The sequence below is a fragment of the Aedes aegypti genome, chromosome 1 (assembly GCF_002204515.2).
Source record: "Aedes aegypti strain LVP_AGWG chromosome 1, AaegL5.0 Primary Assembly, whole genome shotgun sequence".
Lineage (NCBI taxonomy): Eukaryota > Metazoa > Arthropoda > Insecta > Diptera > Culicidae > Aedes > Aedes aegypti.
This window is the reverse complement of record NC_035107.1, coordinates 92,232,915-92,253,526: the sequence shown is the minus strand read 5'-3', so window position 1 is coordinate 92,253,526 and position 20,612 is coordinate 92,232,915. Positions and strand designations below refer to the sequence as shown.

The window sequence follows — 20,612 nt, the reverse complement described above, 5'->3', positions numbered from 1 at the left end:
TGCAACTTAGCCAGCTTCTTATGAGCGGTTACCTCATTTGTCTTGGGCCACCATACCAGTGAAGTATAACTAATTTTTGGTCGGACTATTGCTGAATAAATCCAGTTTACCATATTAGGTCGCAGTCCCCAAGTTTTTCCTAGGGCTTTATTGCAGACCCATAGGGCATTAGTACCCTTACTTATAACCTTGCTCAGATGAGAGTTCCAGTTCAATTTCTTATCCAAAGTAGCCCCAAGGTGTTTAACTTCTTCCGAAAATTGAATTTGAACTCCATTCAAAGAAGGCTGTATAAGCTTTACCTTTTTCCTTCTGGTAAAAGGCACGATAATAGTTATTGAAGGGTTTACGTTTAACCCCTTCTTCCTACACCATTTGAGAGTAATTTTTAACCAGGTCCGTCACACTCGGGCTGAGATTGGGTACCACTTCTAGTACTGCATTTCGTCCCTCGGTAGTGCAAAAGGTACCCAAGTTTGACAGATTGTCCGATCACGGACACTTGACGGATGGGCAACTCCTTCCTCTGAAGAGTGCCAGCGGGAACAACAGCTGACGATAGCTCGACTCGGTGAATTATTCCAAAACAACTCAAAAGCCTTCAAAAAGGCTGTTTTTATTTCGGCTGTCCAAGATAAAAGAGAAACTTTTCACTTGCAATGTTCCTACATGTTCGTCGCGTCTCCTTCCATGCACAGTCCGGGTGATGTTGGTCGTCGCATCTGCTGGTGTGGTCAGCCGCCACTCTTCGCTCATCAGCCGCCAGCCAATGGACCGATGCACGAGTTCACTAATTTGACGTTTGAGCGGTGCCGAATTCACTCGTTGCCATGGACCGATGCACGAGTTCACTAATTTGACGTTTGAGCGGTGCCGAATTCACTCGTTTCTATGGTTACGTAAATAACACGGCACCGCTCAAACGTCAAATAGTGAACTCATGCATCGGTCCATAGTGGTTATCACGCCCAATGGTATGGGTGCCCTAGTGTAGAAGTAGTTGTGAACCTTAGAGGAAAACAATATGCACTCAGTCTCGAAAAACACCCAGAAACCGGGTATAAAATTTTCAAATTGGGTAATATTTCCATATGCATTTTGATGAGTCTGGAAAGCGTGTGCAAGTTTCTTTGAGGAAAACAAAAACAAACTGTGTATGACGAGCGTATGCTAGTCTACGTGTGTTCAAATGTCACTAGGCTCTATGGTCACGTAAATAACACGGCACCGCTCAAACGTCAACTAATGAACTCGTGCATAGGTCCATACATAATCATTGCCATTCGGGTGGGTAGTGCGTGTTTCAATAATAGGGTGTAAGGCGATAGGGTGATAACTGTTAAATATTCACAAACATTCGCCCTGTGCGCGAACACAGATCGCAGTACACTTTTCACGGCATTCTAGATTAGGGGCGGTCCATTAATATTAATTATGTAAGGGTTTATGGGGGGAGGGGGGGTTTGAGATTTCTTACGCGCCATACAATTTATTTTTAATTTTCATAAAAAAATCTTACCATGGGAGGAGGGGGGGTTGAAAAACCTCGAAAATTGTCTTACGTAATTAATGGATCGCCCCTTACCTCATGAGCCATAAAATTTTGGGCAACTGCAAGGGACATGGAGGTCTTTAATTTGTCTTTCGTTTAACTAGAGTTACATATTTCTCAGGAGCACATAAATGTACTGACGAGCCTCGAACCAAACCGTCTCTCAGCTCATCGGAATCCTAGTGTGCTGCGCTAGACGGAGGCTCATGAAAATTCTAAAAGCGCGCGCTAGGTAATGTGCTCTCGGGGAGACTCGTCTCATGCGCTGCTCGGCGCTATGGCTCGCCATCGGTATCCAAGTCGTGAAACAACTGCTTAGGGGTCGTCCATAAATGACGTAGCTTTTTAGGGGGGAGGGGGGTCTTCACGAATTTGTGACGAAGTGTGACGAGGGGGAGGGAGGGGTCCTAGCTAGTGGACGTAGCATTTTGAATTAAGTCCGTTAAAAGAAAGGCACTAAAAAAAATTGCATACAATTATTTTTTATGAAATTTCTTTTTTTTATGAATCTTCTTTTTTTACTTATTAACTTGGGTTATAAAATTATTATTAAGCTTCAAAACATTCATATGACAAGATTGAAAAAATATCTATGGAACTTTAGATTTTTTTTGATAAATGCAATCAAACAGATGTTTTGTAGCTTCAAATAATTATGTGAATATTATATTATATTCGTGTCCAAATTTATAAATTTATAAATAAACAAAATAAGTTAAATGAATTGATTCAAAATCAATGCTCTAACTACTTGGAGTACATTTTTTTTGCCATTTGTCAACATGACATAAAGTCAGCCGTTTTAGTTTTATCCATAATTTCTTTTGGGGCTTTATTTCTTCAAGAAAATATTACATTTAAAGCAAGATATTTATTCCGTGAATTATGCCTTCAATGTTGAAGGAAATCCCCACCCAATCTACTCATCATTTGTTTTGATATATAAATGCTCTTGATGGAATAGCCTGAATATTAATGAGGATAATAGATTCGAGTGTTAACAAAATTGCCCTATCATTAAATTTTGGTAATAACTCGGTAATTTGAAGCATTTTTTTATTTAACGGTTTCGTTATAGGTTGTGTGAGATTACTTCAGTATGGAAACGATAATGAAAATCAACTGAAATATTAATAGAGATTATTGTATTTGTATACTAATCGCTAAAATTTTCTAAACATTCCAAATATTTTTAATTATTTTCTTGATCATTTTCTTGATTGAAATCTATTTCCTAACAACGAATAATTAAAAAAAAAAACAATCCTCTAATATAACGAAATTTTTGTTCAATATATTACATTGAATTACAATTACAATTAATTCAATACAAAGTTTGATATTAATTCAGTCAGTAATTAATATCAAACTTTGTATTGAACTTCTCAATTCCAATTTTTTGTTTCAACCCAGTCAATAAGGAAAACAATTTAAAAAAAAATTGGGGGGGGGTTGGTAGGTGCTCGATATGCTACGTATTTTCCAGGGGGGAGTACCAGTATTTGTGACGAAATGCTACGACGGGGGAGGGGGGTGTAAAAAATCAGTGAAAAAATGCTACGTCATTTATGGACGGCCCCTTAGTAACGAAGAACCTCTACAACTATCTTCGCCTCGTTATGCAGGTGTCTAGATGGCCTACATGATATGGTCGAAGACTCGCGATCCAAGTGTTACAATTTAAATCCTCGTTGAACTCTTTTATAATCACTTCAATTATTGCGCTGAATTTTAAACAGCACATGTGACGGAGCGCATGAGACCGCAGTGAGACACATCTCAAGCAAAATGAGGCGCACCAAAAAAGGTCTCACAATGTACTGCGCTCCCGTGCGCTGGCAAGCAAAGAGGCTCCTGCACCTAAGGCGACAGCACGTGCACAGTAACTCTAGGTTTAAGGCGAAGTAGGCCGTCATTGAAATTTGTACGCGTCGTTAATGATTGTTGTTAATTCATCTCACGATTTCGAATCAAAGAAAATCAATTGGTTTTGCACTGACACAGCTTAAAAAGCATCAGCACACTCTATGCATGTTAGCGCGTACAGTGATACTTTTCCAAGTCAATATAAACTATCAATAATGAGTTTTATCACTTTGAAATGCAAGCTGAAAAGTCATCATTGTTGCCAAAACGAATGACGGGCTACTTAGCCTTAACGCAGTTTGCAACCGATCGGAAATCGTGTTATCAAACTTTCCACGAACCAACAACATCATCGGCATATCCAGTTACCTCAAAACCTTGATAGAAATTTAATACTAAGGAGTTCGTCTACTACAAGAGACCACAGTAAGGGCGATAACACTCCTCCTTGAGGACATCCCTTCGTAGATCTTATAGATATTTGCGCACCTCCTAGATCAGCAGAAATTGTGCGATCCTTGAACATAGTCATAAGTATTTGTAGATTACTACAGGACATATTCTTGTATCTTAAATAAAACATAAATTGTATGAAAAGTAGCTGTAGTAAAAAAGCTGTAGAGTTTAAAATATGCCGGACCTTCGTCGTTTGAACTTTCCTTCTGAGCATGTTTATCGGTATCATAATTCCACTTGTGCCATTCAAGTGTTTTTCGCAGCTTCATGCTGTAAAATAGCTATTCGAGACTTAGCTACATTACTGCAATACTCAAAAAAAAAAAATCAAAGCTTTTTTGCAAGTGTAAAAATAGATGAAATTTTGTTAAAACAATGATAACAATTAGGCATAGAAAGATTCCTGAATGTCTAATTTAGACAGTGAATTCCGCTTACCTTATAAGTATTCTCTTGCACGTACGAATCCGGCTTGCCATAGTCGGGCGGATTGGCGTACGGATCGTACCCCAGCACCGACAACATCGGTGCAATCTCCGCCATATCCCGAACCACGTCCTCCGGTATGTGGTCGACCCACTTGGAGAGCGCTTCCAGATTCACCGGCTTGATCACCTGATCCGACGATCGTTCGACTCTGAAATGTGAGAGGGAACTCATGAAACGCGGTTGTAATTATTGCATTTTTGGAAGCATACTTGGACAACGCCACTCCGTTCTCCTTGTTGATGAACTCCTCGTGGTGCAGCACCGAGTCGTTCCACGGAATGTCCAGGAAGTGCAGGATCTTCCGCATCCACTCCTCCGGATGTAGCACCAGCTGTTCGTAGTACACCATCATGCAGCGTTCCTTGCCGATTTCCTTGCACTGGTCGTGCATGGTTTGGATCGCTTGGTTCCACTTGGTCATGCACTGCCGGTAATTCGTCAGATCAAACCCGGTGATGGTGACCTTGCGGGATATGATGGAATGCACCGTCGCCCGGCCGTCCCGCACCATGAAAAGGAATTTGGCCTGCAAAATAAGAAACGGAAGATTAGGAGTTGTTAAAAAGTGATCATCGTACTCTAGTTGAGGCTCATCGATTTAAGTGAGGAAGAAAAGTGTGCCGTCAATCGTGGCCAGTTGTTCCGAATTTGGAGGATTGAGGCAGGAAATCTTGAACTCCATTAGGGGAATCAAGGTTTCCTTCCAAATCGCACAGAAAGGAGACTGTCGCGTTTGGCCGGAAACTCTTAAAAATCGCGAACTTCTTCTCAACCATCTTGAAGAGAAGAAGCACAAATGTTTTACTTATGACGACAAAACTGAACGTTTGTTCAAAGTGGCATTCTTCGGATAGGGCTTTCTCAAGAATATTATTTAGTTCACTAAAAAAGATCTAAATAATATTAAAACTTTAGAAAAAGCAAGACTCATGAGCGATGTCCGTGTAACATGGAAACCTGGAGGGAATTTCAAGAACTTCAAGGATGATTGTGTGGTCTAGCACATAACACCTAGATATAATTAATAAATGTAATGTTTGAAATGATACTTTTATAAAAAAAAATGAAGGAAAAGAAACTATTCATCAAACATATTTGAAAGGGTACCACTAACAGGACGAACCTACCTCTGGGAACAGCTCGATGACGTAGGTGCCCATCTTGAGCGTGAGTGGATCCTTATTGCATAACCGGGGCGCCGGATCTCCGTGCTTAGCGATGATCTCCAGGCAGAACTGCGCTATCGCTCCGTTGAGCACTTCCTTGGTGATGCCGGCCTCGACCAGCCGGACGGATTCCTTCTCCGACTTCATCCAGTGCGACCGCAGCTGGAGGATCCGAGGGATAACACGAGTTTCCTGGCCACATCTGCAATAGAAAAAGTAGAACAAGCACAAGGTCGTTTAGCGTCTGGTGATTTTTTTATATGGCATTTAAAAAAGGTTTGCAGTAATGAAGTGCAAATGCAAATTCCCCAGTCGCCGCAGCGACGACGACGACGAGTTATGGAAAATGTAATCATAAAGAAAAATGAGCGTTCGTATAGTAGTAAAATGGAAATATATGAGCACAGTGCAGTTGGGTCGTTATTTTCGCATCTGGTGAGTTTGGTGTGGCTTGATGAAGGGCTTCCGGCCATCCAACAAAAGAATGGAGACGCACGGTGTGTATGAAACTGTTATTAATCGAAAAAAAAAATACAATTAATTCTGCATCCATCATTCAAAGGTTCTGGTACCCTAGTATCTTCTCCGTGAATTTGAAAATGTTTCAAAAGGAGAAACGTAAGTAATAGCGATAAATTAAATAAATTTTCATCGGATATTGTCATTTAGGGCCCAGATACCCGTAGCAGTAAATGCGCTGCTAAGGGTCGTGGGTTCGAATCCTGGTCGAGAATCTTTTCGGGTTGAAAATTTTCTTTACTTCTCATGCCATATAGTATTGTCGTACCTACCACACGATGCAAAAATGGTCAATCGGTAAAGAAAGTTCGTTTTTTAACGCCGTTGGAAGGCGTAACTATCAAAATTGTAGATTTTTTTTTACAACACAAATGTTGTTTTTCAGTGCCGAAAATTATCTCTGAATGTATTCAATTACATTCAATTATTAAATCTCGTTAAAGCTTTTCAAAAGTGATTGTCAATTTGCAGGCTCAAGCACTCTGATGCATTACGGAGCCGATTTCATTGTACAATTTCGTACTTAAACCATTTTCAATATAAAAATCTTAATACTCGATGTCATAAGTTGAATTGTTTGAAATAATAATTATAACAAGCAATAAATGAGTTGGAAGTTGTATTCTTTAAAGAATGTTTACAGTTTTTCAGTCGAAGTCTTTTTTCTTGTTTTGATTTTTATGTTGAGTCTAACTCTGATTAATATAATAAAATCATAATACAGATATACAGTGAATCGTCCATAAGTTGATATTGGAGAGACCATCGAAACTCTTTGCCGAGTATAATTCTGTTTGTCAAAACAAGCTAGCGCGTGTGTCAGAATAAGGGCCTACGTCTCATGATCGATTTCTCTTCGTCGATCCTCTCTTCTGTGAATAAAAGTGACAAGATGCAAGTTTGTTAGCATTTTTTCACTTCAGACCGCTTGGCAACGACGCAATCTTGCGTCCTAATGTGAAAAAATGCTGACAAATTTGTATAAAGGGTGAACTCGAAATTATTGCGACACTTTCAACAGGGCATAACTTTTCTACCATTGGGTAAAAATCAACCAAATTTTGCACACTTTCTCATTGATGTGTATTGTTTACATGATGTCAAACTCGAAGTCATATTTTTCGATTCAACGAAAATAGAGGTGAACCAACGCGAGTCGAGAGAACAAATTCTTTCCAAACACCTGGAATTTCCTGACCTGTCGCAACGGCAGTTGGGAAAAATGTTGAACGTTCACCATTCAACCGTCTCCAGAGTGTTGAAGCGGTTCCAACCGGAACCGGAGAACAAAAAGACAAGAAATGGTGAAGCGGATGATTAAAGCAAATCCCAACGTCTCAAGCCGTGATTTGTCTAAAAAATCGGCATGTCGCTGAGAAGAAAGCAAAGAAGAAAGATGGACTACATATATTCAAGGTACAGAACTTCCCAAACCGCGATGAGCGGCAACAATCGACGGCTAAAACTCGGACACGGAAGCTCTACGAGAAGATGCTGACAAAATATGGCTGCTGTGTGATGGACGACGAAATGTATATAAAAGCCGATTTTAAGCAAATTTCGGGGTTGGAGTTTTTCACCGGCAAGAGCAAGTTAGATGTACAGCTGTTCTTGCAATAACGGAGTAGCATCTGCGGGCGGTCAATCATGCTCATGCTCATGCAAGAGCAAGTTAGATGTGGACGACAAATTTAAGAAGAAGAAAATGTCGAAGTTCGCCTCCAAATATCTCATTTGGCAGGCCATCTGCTCTTGCGGACTGAGTAGTGAGCCTTTCGTGACAAAAGGCACAGTAAATGGCGAGATCTACAAATCTGAGTGCCTCGAGAAGCGCCTTTTGACCATCTTGCAGCAGCATGACGAAGCTCCGCTATGTTGGCCAGATTTGGCATCATGCTACTATTCTAAAAGTGTCCTGGAGTCGTATAAGGCCAATTCTGTCCATTTTGTTCCAAAGGACATGAATCCGCCAAACTGTCCGGAGCTGCGCCCTGTGGAGCAGTACTGGGCAATAATGAAGCGGGAACTTCGGAAGAGCAAGAAGACAGTCAAAGATGAGAAGGACATGATAAAAAAATGATGAAAAAAAAACGAGAAACTGGATAACACTGTAAAGACTTTGAAGGAGGGCATCAAGCGAAAATGCCTTCAATTTTACACTTGGCAACGTCGTTTAGATTTTCTTTTGATTTTTGAAGTAAATATATGTATAAAACTACCTCCAAAATTTTGGCTTGATTCTAAATATTATGAGAAAATTGGCATGGTGTTGCAATAATTTCGTGTTCGCCCTTTATTGTCACTTTTATTCACAGAAGAGAGGATCGATGAAGATAAATCGACTTTCGTCCTTATTCTAGCACACGCTTGAGTTAATCTATTCTTTATTCATTCTCAACCCAAGGCAGGGTTTCTTATAACGTTTTATGAACAAGCTTAGATGTAGAATGTCTATCATTGTTTGGCTTAGATAACTTTTGTAGGTGTTATTTTATGGTACCCTTGTGTAGCAATTAAGTAAAGTAGATAACTAAACATCTCACACATCACAGCCACGATCTGATGAAATTGCAGTTTTCTAAGGAAGAGCATAAAATTTATCAAAAGAAAAATAAAACAAATTTGTTGCGTACGCAAGTAAGTGGGGGAAGTGTATCAGTGAAGTGGATCATTTCTCCATTTCAAGCATAAATACTTGATTATGTTGAATGTTTTCGCACCATTGCTTCGTTTTAGGTTATATTCTTACGTCCACACTGATACTATTCCAAAACTGGTACTACACGTACACGTACGTACACGTTGTGTTAGCAAACATGATAGCTGCGAAAATCAATTAGGGCTCAAGAATCCATCATTCAATCATCAGCAATCATCAAAAATTAAAAACCAGTTTTTTCATTCAAATTTCAATCAATCCTTATGAAAATCTATCATCGTATTTCTGATAGCAAGTGCAATGCAATGATAGATATTCTTGAGCATTGCTTCAATTTTGAGCAAAAGAACTGGTTTTGAAAATTTGTTAAACGATGATGGTTATTTTCCTCTTAATATTGAAATTGTTCTCCATCAATCAAAAATCCATTGTATCTCTGTCTGAAATTGAATATTATTAGTTTTTTCAACACATGGTGAGCATTTCAGTTCTAATTGAATGAATCACAATGAAAAATATGTCACTTTTATAAATAAATACGGATGTATTGGGCATGGTACACTTACCCCTACTTTTTAATGGGGTGGGATAAGTGGATCAAGTATTATTATTACTTATCGGCAGACTGCTTACGAGAATTTGATTCAGTTTTAATATCCGCAAATGTTGTTTTCCTTAAACTTTTATCATCCCTAGCTTAAATTTGTCAAATTGACTATAGAAAATTTGAATCAAATCACCTACAAGTTTTTTTTTAATCTTTCTGGTATAAAAAATATAAATTTACCAATAATTCAAACAAAACTTCTCTTGGCTTTTCCTAGCTAAGTAGCAAAAATGCAATACAGAGGGATTCCGTTTTTGGCAACAAAATCGAAATTTTCAGTTGCCAACAACGGAACCGTGCCAAAATCGGAACCCATTTTTTTCAATTTCAAGAATATTATTTGGACATCATTACAACAAAGTTATGGATCCAAATGTTGGCCAGACTTCCAAATGGTCTGTTTTGAAGCGGATTTCCATAGGAGAGGGCTATGCTATTAATTTATAGACCTGTCAATTGTGACAGACGCTCCACAGACTTTTGATGGCTAAAGTATCTTCAATGATAATATTTATGCATACTATTTGCATACAAAGGCACAAACTGGACAATCCCGTAAAATAGTTGAAGAATACAGAAATGCAATAGTTTTCATTAGAAACGTATTACCAAAAATGTTCTGGATGTTACAAAACACAATGATTTTTCTAACTCAATGAACATAACATAACATAACAGTTTGTCTTTTAAGTCCAAGCGTCAAATTTTACAATGACGGGATTGGTGGTCTAATGGCTATAGTTTCTGCTGCCAATCAATTGAAAATGGATCTTCAAAATTATGTTCTTTGCATAGTATTGTATGTTATATGAAATGATTTACAACAATAAAAATGGCACACAGAAACAGCTGAAATCAATCGGAAAATATAAACACTGTAATATTTATCAAAACAGAATATTAACTAAGCATTTATTTGGATTTTCCACAGAACTATAAATGGAAAATTGAAATAATTGAAAAATGGCATAGAACAGTGATCCTCAGCATCTTTAACTGTGACCCACAATTCCATAGAATACAAAAAAAAGCTCTCATCGTGAATTGAAGAGGCGAAACGGAATTTATGATAGAAACTCATAGACTTTTTGTGGCTCTTGTGTCGATGCTTATGCTTTTCAAAATTCGAAGAAGAATGTGTATCACCTACCGGCATACTCATGTGGACTGGTCATACATCGTGTATGCCTGAGAAAAGATATTGGAACTCTAGTTGAGTTGAGATACTTATAGAGATTAATGAAGATACATTGTAAACACACGGCCTTTTAGAAGTAAATAGGCGCGTACGGTAGCAGTTGGTGCAATTTGAGGGAATATCAACGAAAATTGAGCTCTGGAATGCGATAAGCGTGAAGCTGACTTGCTTTTCAAATGACTAACACAAAAAAACACACAGATATTTACAAAAGTTTACAAATGTTAATGGTTTTCAAAAATGTTGAAAAATGTTGCCAAAAACGGATCTATTTTGTTGCCAAAATCGGGGGGGGGGGGTGCGAAAAATGGAGCATGCCAAAAACGGAGCATGCCAAAAACGGAATCCCACTGTATATACATTTTTTTCAATTGAATGTATAATATCGTACCTTATTTGACCATATAAATTGTTTTAGACAGATGATACAAATATATTCATAAATAGAATAAAAAGATTTCAGTTTTTTAAACAAAAATAATTGTGACTAATATTTTTAAACTTCGAGTGTTTTTCGAAAACATCGTTAGGAACAATCCTACTATACTTTTGTATAACTTATGTGTATAAATGGATGAATTTTCTCCAAATTATTCTAGCTACAATGTTTGTTTTTTGTTCGTATTAGTATGAACTAATGTATAAATATGTTTAATACCATTTTGATAAAATAAAGATACTTTTTTAATTTTTATGGTATCAAAATGTAACAAAACAAGCACTAATAACAAGAACAATAGTAATGTCATTTATACTATACTTAATTACACCACATTAGTTTTGGGATTGTTTTTTTTTGTTGGTGATCCACTAAACCTCCCCCCCCCTGGTGGGGCAAGTGGATCATTTGGTGCAAATTTTCCAGTCCCTCATACTCAATACATAACAATCAGAAAAATCGAAATATATGACGATTTGAAGTATATTAGTCCCTCATCTGTTATCCACAGAAAAAAGTTTGAATTACATTATTCACGTTAGCAACTACGCAAAGAAATCTACCTCCGTCGCGATGCGTGGAGACTCGACTTGCAAAACAGGCTCTCCAGCACGTAACAAAAAGGACGAGCAAAGGAGCAGCCGCACCAGTATTTTCCAGCCATTAGAACGACCAACACCGAGAGAAGATAGAAGTGAATTGATGTTAAGTTAAAAGTTAAGCTAGTTCAATACAGTAGTAAAAGTGAACAAAGTGTTTTTCTTGGCTTAACCAATTCATTTAGCCGAACCCCCCCAAGGATTCTCCTCACGCTGAGTTCACCACCAGATACAGCAACTTGAGCACTACCGAAATTACAGTCCACAGAGATCATCGCCCCGAACAAAATTAAAAATAAGAACAAAATAACTAATAAATAATTATGACATAAGGCATTTTTGACGCTTTGAAATATAATATGTACTTTCATTCTTGGAACAATGAGGATATGTTGAAAATTTAAAACGATTTTAGTTCATATATTATGGATTGAACAATGAAACCTGCTTCGTATTGCATCAGAGTGCTTGAGCCTACAAATAAATAATGAATTTTGATGAGCTTTAACGAGATTTCATTCTTAAATGTAATTCAAGACATTCAGAGACAGTTTGCGATATTACAACATTATTGTAGTAAACATTAACTATTTTGACGCTTTAAAAAGGCGTAACTTTAACCTTCGGGCTGTCGCGCTGTTGTACTTTGTAATATGCTATCATTTTACAACAAAGATATCTATCGACACCAAACCAAAATGTATTCTTCAAGAATCTTCTTAAGAACAATACTCAACAGTTCTTGTTCACAGTACGGCCCTTTATAATGCGGTATAATTAGCAAATGTACATTGAAGTCGCATAATAATGAATGTACTATATACGGCTCGAGTAGACTACGATTTGAAATCAATATATCTCAAAATCAAAATAATTTCGTAACATGGAGTCTTCAGTTAACTTGTTCTGGAGGTGGATGATGGCACCTCATTTGATACAGAATTTAACCGCTAGATGGCACTAGTGTGCATGAAACCATTTGTTTTGCAGATATCTTAGAAGCCTGTCAATTTAGAAATACGACGTTTTCGGCAAAGTTGTTCAGTAGCTCAAGGGCAATCAGTTTTCAAGCTAAGAGATTTGAGATTTTGCCACCAGGCGACGCTAGTGGGCACGAAATTTTCTTTTTGTGAATATTCCAGGATCATGACCATTGAGAAAGATCGCATCTTAGACAAAATGTTTCAGTAGCTCAAGGGCTATGATTATTATAGTCAATCTCAAATTTCAAGAATTAAATAAAGATAGCCTTTGAGCTACTGAACAACTCTGCCAAAGACGCCATCGGGCTGTTGAGTTATTTGCAAAAAAAAAACTTTCATTCACACTAGCGCTGCCTGGTGACGAAATTCCAAAACTGGATAGTCATTGCATGTCAGTCCTTGATCTCCCAAACAATTTTGTCGAAGATGGATTTTCTATATTTAATATAGATCGCGAGGTATTTCATGTTGGACATGGAAACCCAAGGGTGTTGTACAAAGTACAACGCCCAACTACTCGCGTTACAAAAATTCGCGCGACATTTGAAAGGTTAAATATCGTACAACGATTTTTTTTTTTTGAAAGTCTCTCCAGATGTAAACAAACTGGCTTTTTTTTCTTTGAAAATAACGATAAACTAAGCACCATAATGGAGCATACTTCATTCAGTGTGAATAACTGAAAGAACCTGTTTTGTCACGTTTTTCCACATAAATTTGATTTTGCAATGTTTAGGAGCATATATTTACAACTGGACGGGCTTGGTGGTCCAATGGCTACCGCTTCTGCTTCATAAGCAGAAGGTCATCATCCCGCATGAACTGGCGTAGACGCAGTGGTATATACTGTCTACCGTGGGAGACAGTTGAATACATCATCACTTTCTCCCCCTTCCTCTCATTGGTCTGCATTCTGACGTGGCAGGCGCCATTGTTGCCTAAAATTAGAAGATCGCCAGCACTTATACATTGAGGGTGTCTGTTTATCCCAAGCAGTCATCTGGTTGGTTCCTTGTGTAAGTGCAGCGATCTGGCGATACTGGAGTAGCAACCACGGGTGGCCAATCATGCTCAAGCTCAAGTTTAGGAGCAACATAATTATTTTCTGATGCAGAATCATCTTTGTTGGAAAGAATCAGTTTGTCCTGTTTTGCCCTAAAACACTTTTTTCTTATAGTTGTATATTCAAATCCAATTCCATTTTTCGATTTGCCACAGTCAGTTGTGCAAATTTTCACATATAAAAAATTTTTTTGTTACAAAAACTGTGTTTTATTCCATTAAAATAGCATTTTTAGGACGAAATGGGGCAAAATAGGTTCTCTCAGTCATCGATAGCAGTTGAAATATGAAACGTTGAATTCTTTAGATGATTGTACGCCGGAAAAGTATACTGTGTTACTGTTAATACGTTGAATTATAAAACAAATCAATTACGCTAAATTACAAACCATTTCGCTCTAAAATGGGGCAAAACAGGTTCTCCCAGTCATAAGCATAGGATGAAGTGTGTTTCATCATATTACCCACAGTGGTTCATAACCCTTTTGAAGCTTCGGCCCCTTCAAAGTTCTAGAAACATCTTGCGGACCCTTGAAATTTATATTATTGTAATCAAATCTTATGAAAATAAAGAATGTATCTATACAGTCATAACTAGTCATATTAAAGAGACCATCAAGTAATGGAGGTATTGATTATATAACACAAAATCAATGAAAATGTGATCCACGGGACCATCGAGGTAGCCATGAAAACCAACTATTCACTAATAATTTAGAAATCGCGTGTATTAAGATAAACAGTATGAGTGAATTAGAAAAAAAAACTACGTGCATTGGTGGTATTTCAAACTACAACTCTTTTATTATAGACAAGCGCTTAATCAAGTAGGCTATTGAGTCACTGGATGACTGAAGAACTCGAATTCAAATCCAACCAGAAAAAAATGTATTGAAGATACAGAATAAATCAATAGTTGTACTTGACACACACACCGCTTGCAAGTACGGAAATATTTCAACAAAAAATCTCGCCAGCAGGTCAATGAAAAAATTCCACAAGAATCTAAAGCTTTTCACCATATCGTTTTTTTTACTACAAATCCCCGACGTTCTCGCCAAGAATAAAAAAAAAAGTTAGACATCCACTAGAAAGCACACCCTGGAAACTGCTATTTCAAGAAATTTGCCAAAGGACTTCTCAAGAAACAAAAATTGCATGTAAGAAATCGCCAGAAATTCTTAGAAATCCTAGTATAGGGATTTTGCTGACAAACCTGACAAGATTCAAGCCAAGAATATGCTCATAATTTTCTTATAGCGACCTACAAGAACGATCCTAATTGCATCCATAGACAGAATATCACTGTAGACATAATGTAATTTTGTCAGGAAAAAAAAAACATTTTAATAGCACATATTTAGAGCTCTGATAAATCTGTACTAGAAGTATTCAATATTTGTGAATCGTTAATGACTAGCGTTGGGCAAATTTAACCAGAACATCGATGTTACTGAATCGATTCAAATTCATAGTGTCGAATCGATTCATCGATTTAATCGAATCATATTAATCGATGTTTTTGAATCGATTCGGTTTTCAAGCTCATATGAAAATTTCCAAAAAAAAACTGTCAAAATAAGACTAAATGCTATTATATTAAATTCGTTCAATCAAATAACGTTTGAAATTAAAAATTATAAATTCTATGCTTCAAAACTAGGTTTAAAATTCATTAACTCATTGACAAATTCTAATCAATTTAACACTTTTGAATCGAAACAAAAAATCGAATGAAGAAAATCGATTCACTCGATTTTGAGTGATCCTAACATTGATTCAAAAATTGATTAATCGAAACGAAAAAATCGATGTTCGGAACATCGATTCAAAATCGCCCATCGCTAGTAATGACCCTGCCTTTCAAAACAAGAACGTAAAAAAAATTCTCACATTTATTCATCAAAATCAAGAAACACTACACCTATTTACAACGATTTTGCGGGCACCGATGAATCTCCACGTTCTCATGGGGGTGAGGGGACCACTTGTTGGAACCCCTGACCCAGATTATTACCCAGGAAATATATTAAGTTAGCCGCACTCAATTACAAATGTTTTTCTATGAAAACTTCATTGCATGAAATATTTTTTAATGGCTAAATGGGAACTTGTACAAGATTTCGGTGAATGAAACTAGCACCATTCGATTCCTTGACGTTTTCATGCAGTATGGAGGTTTTCGAGAACCGGAATCAACCGCATAAATTAGGTGCCGTTTTGTATCCATATTTTTGCACTGTGCAATGTAGGACACGTCAGCTCTATAATAGCCGTATATCATCATGCAGGACGAATTGAAGTGCGATTTGGTAACTTAGGCGTATTAATAATAATAATACCTATCTTGCACCAATGAACTCTATTCAAACAGTCATCTAAATCAGTTGGAATGCTAATTTTAGCTCATTATATTTCGGCTGTCGTAAGCAGACTTGGGAAGAATCTTGAAATTCATTCTACAGTAGCCAAGCAAAGCAAATCACAGTCAGCGAAGCCTGTGAAAATCACGCCCATCGCTGCTGCAGGCAAAAAGTCTTGAAACACCAGTTGCTAAAGGAAACCCAAAACTACTGTAGAAAAATTATCTACCGTTTTGACTCATATTCCGAACACTTAAGGCCAGCAGTGAATTCAAATGCATCTGAGGGGCACACATTAGTCGATATTTGTGAAAATTTTAATTTCTTCGCAAAGCCTAACCGTTAGCTGTTGGGTGTGCCGTTAAAAATGTTTATTTTAACTTGTTTAGTATTGTTTTAACGCAAAAGTACAACATTTTGATTCAAATGCCGAACACTGTGTTCATTCTATCTCATATTTCGAACACCTTAATTCAAATTCCGAACAGCACAAATAAATCGGTTTCAAATGAATAATTTCGCAAATAAATTTATCTGAGATAGTTTAACCAGTCTCGAGCTAGAGAATCATCACTATTCCCGAGGTATAAAATGGATTGGGAGACGCTCAAATTGAATTGAATTTGATGCCATTTCCTGAATATTTGATGACATATTTCAGCGAAACATTTCAACCTAATCGCCATACAAAAACCGAGTGTTCGGAATATGAGTCTGTTCGGAATTTGAGACAAAACGGTATTTCCCGCTGCATTTCCCGCATTTCGAGCCTTCAATGACACTAATAATTTAGAAAATATTGAAGGGACCATCGAGAAAGTGAGATATCGAGTTACAGAACTCAAACTCAGTGCAAATTTTGTCCAGTCCATATTGGTACAGCATCAACATGGCATGTTACTTCATCTGACCAATTTATTGGAACCCCTCTCATCGTGACAACATGTCTACTTGAAGGTTTCAAATAAAGAGCTTTTGGTTTATGTGGGAATATTATTAGTTGAGTTTTGGAAGCATTTGGAGAAATCTTCCATTTTTGCAAGCATGAAGAAAAAATATCCAAACTTTTTTGCAATCGACTACAGATGACACACAGGCTTCTTCCTTTGGCGAAGAGGCCTGTGTGATCCGCAAACAAAGATTTTTGACATCCCTGAGATAATTCATGTAAGTCAAATGTGAATTAAATGTGGAAAATTAAAGGTTTTTTTATTCTACATTCAAGCCTGCATGTCAATCACTTGTGATTACATTGTCTAGAAGAGCAATACCAGTAGAATAGCCCTCGGATTTGTTGGAAAGAATTGAATTTGTTACATGTAACAGTTGATGACTTGTCGAATGTCCATGTCGGAATCCAAACTATTCATTGGCAAAAATTAAATTTTCGTTGATGTGGACCACCATTCTGTTCTCTCAAAAAGTTTACTGATGGAGAAAAGCAAGCTAATTCGACGTCAGATAGAAGTTTCTGCAGGATTTTTGTACGGTTTCAAAATTGGTAAAACCTTGACATTTTTACATTTGTCAGGAAAATATACCAACAAAAAACAATTGATGGTTTGGATGAGTTTTTTTTTTGTTAAAAACAGTTTTAGACACACCGTGCTAACCGCAATCGGGAATGGAGGTGGCTTCGGCGGGCAACGGAAAAGTTGGAACAAATGAGCAAACACGTCGTCGGCGAACATCGGAATAATTTAGTAAGCGAAATGTACGGAAAACAAACATGTGCAAGGTAAAGGCACACAACACACAGATGTGGGGAAAGACCACATGTGCGAATAGGCGAGAACATGACTCGCCCCCTCCCCCACAATGATAAGATGATGATAACGATGTGCTCTATCCCTAACGATTTTACGATACATATTGATACAGTGCGTTGCAGTGCGGCATAAGGCACTACCTTGCAGGCACATTCCCGGATGCTGTTTCCTCAGTCAACAGGAGAGTAATAAATTCGAATTAGTGCCGTAGATCTTGCACCGTAATTCCCGAGAGATCTGAAACAGGGAACGAAAATTTAGGTTTTACTATGGTTTTATAACTGGCTTGAAACCAGAGATTTTTCTGTAGAACCAAAATTCTTGTCACTAAACATTATCAAACTGTAACAAAGTTATAATCTCTTTATTTTAATAGACGAAACCAAATTCAAAGCCTTTGACATATTGTTACAAAGTTTCCAGTTAACTTGGAAGGTTGGTTTCAGAATATCATTATCCAAATTTCTCACCGCACCACTATAAAGCAGAAAACTGAAGTTCATAATGCCCGTTTTGCCCCTCATTCTACTCGGATAGTGGCACTTCTGGCATACGTGCTATTTATTGTAGTTAGTATTGTTATGTTGCACATAACAGTAAATTTAATCATCCAAATGGAATATACGGTTTGTTGCTCATCCTGAAGATTAGGATGCACACTATAAACTTTCATGGCGATGATACCACGTGCAGTGCATGAGTTACTGTTATGAGAGATGAGGATGCTTGAGATGTTCGTATTGCAATTAAAATGTTTTGCGAACGTGCACCTGAGAGGTCATGAAATTAGTATATTGAATTTGAAAAATTGCTAACAACGTTGATTGGAATTGAATTGGAATGCGTCAGGATTGTTGGGGCCTTATTAGCCGAGTGGTTAGAGTCCGCGACAAATATCCTTGACTTCCCTGGACATAGACTATCATCGTACTTGCCACACGATATACGGATGCGAAAATGGCAACTTTGGCAAAGAAAACTCTCAGTTGATAATTGTGGAAGTGCTCATTGGACACTAAACTGAGAAGCAGGCTCTGTCCCAGTAAGGACGTAATGGCAAATCGGGGTTTCATCGTTTGGCCAAATTTGGTACCATTATGGATTGTGCTATTTTTCCCCAAATATCATTTCATTTATTTAGTTAACATCTACAAAGATAAGACTGAATCAACAATTTCACGCCACAATACTCGGTTCGTGGCCGCATCTCTCCATCCTCGGTTCTGCCCCATGCTCGCCAAATCGATACGCACTTGATCCGCCCACCTAGCCCGCTGCGCTCCACGCCTTCTTGTACCAACCGGATCCGAAGCGAATACCATCTTTGCAAGGTTGCTGTCCGGCATTCTTGCAACATGCCCTGCCCATCGTATCCTTCCAGCTTTGGCCACCTTCTGGATACTGGGTTCGCCGTAGAGTTGGGCGAGCTCGTGGTTCATCCTTCGCCGCCACACACCGTTCTCCTGCACACCGCTGAAGATCGTCCTAAGCACCCGACGTTCGAAGACTCCAAGTGCTTGCAGGTCCTCCTCGAGCATCGTCCACGTTTCATGAAAGTCCATCACCTTGTCGTAGTCCCCGGTGAGATCCAAACGAACTGGAGTGTACGCCTGAAACCTTTACACAATTTTGCACACCTTCCATCGTCGCTCTTATCAGTCTCGTGAGCTTCCCGGGAAAGCTGTTCTCGTCCATGATTTTCCATAGCTCTACGCGGTCAATACTGTCGTATGCCGCCTTGAAATCGATGAAAAGGTGATGCGTTGGGACCTGGTATTCACGACATTTTTGGAGGATTTGCCGTACAGTAAAGATCTGGTCCCTTTGTCGGTCGGCCGTCAACGAAGCCGGCTTGATAACTTCCCACGAACTCGTTTACTACAGGTGACAGACGACGGAAGATGATCTGGGATAATACTTTATAGGCCGCATTTAGAATGGTGATCGCTCAAAAGTTCTCACAATCTAACTTGTCGCCTTTCTTGTAGATGGGGCAGATTACCCCTTCCTTCCACTCCTCCGGTAGCTGTTCTGTTTCCCAGATTGTGCCTATCAGCCGGTGCAGACAAATGGCCAGCCTTTCCGGACCCATCTTTATGAGTTCAGCTCTAATACCATCCTTACCAGCAGCTTTATTGTTCTTGAGCTGGTGAATGGCATCCTTAACCTCCCTCAAAGTGGGGGCTGGTTGGTTTCCATCTTCCGCAGTACTGACGAAGGCATTTTCTCCGTTGTCCCGTCCTTCATTGCCTGTGCTCTCAGCGCCATTCAGGTGCTCGTCGAAGTGCTGCTTCCACCTTTCGATCACCTCACGCTCGTCCGTCAGAATGCTTCCATTCTTATCCCTGCACATCTCGGCTCGCGGCACGAAGCCGTTGCGGGATGCGTTGAGCTTCTGATAGAACCTACGCGTTTCCTGAGACCGGCACAGCTGTTCCATCTCCTCGCACTCCGTCTCCTCCAGGCGGCGTTTTTTCTCCCGAAAGGGGCGGGTCTGCTGTTGCCGTTTCCGTTTATAGCGTTCCACGTTCTGCCGGGTCCCTTGCTGCAGCATGACCGCCCGCGCTGCATTCTTCTCCTTCAAAACCTCCTGGCACTCCTCGTCGAACCAATCGTTCCGTCGGCTCCGTCCCACGTACCCGACGTTGCTCTCAGCTGCATCGTTGATGGCTGCTTTTACTGTTCTCCAGCAGTCCTCAAGAGGTGCTTCGTCCAGCTCATCCTCTTCCAGTAATGCAGCCTCGAGTTGCTGCGCGTATGCCGCTGCGACATCCGGTTGCTTGAGCCGCTCTAGATCATACCGGGGCGGCCGTCGGTACCGTACGCTGTTAACGACGGAGAGTTTTGGGCGCAGTTTCACCATCACCAGATAGTGGTCAGAGTCG

The 20,612-nt window shown here is 38.9% G+C and overlaps 1 protein-coding gene across 2 annotated transcripts in view; it reads right to left on the bottom strand.

The window, feature by feature from the left end:
* LOC5572543 (protein-tyrosine sulfotransferase) overlaps positions 1-20,612 on the bottom strand; it is a 185,377-nt gene that overhangs the window by 19,048 nt on the left and 145,717 nt on the right. For both annotated transcript variants that reach the window (XM_021842478.1, XM_021842483.1), the window contains exons 4-6: positions 5,491-5,731; positions 4,573-4,889; positions 4,313-4,511 (exon numbers count right to left, since the gene is read on the bottom strand). In XM_021842478.1, coding sequence (XP_021698170.1) covers positions 4,313-4,511; positions 4,573-4,889; positions 5,491-5,731 — 757 coding nt within the window. The remainder of the gene's footprint in view (positions 1-4,312; positions 4,512-4,572; positions 4,890-5,490; positions 5,732-20,612) is intronic.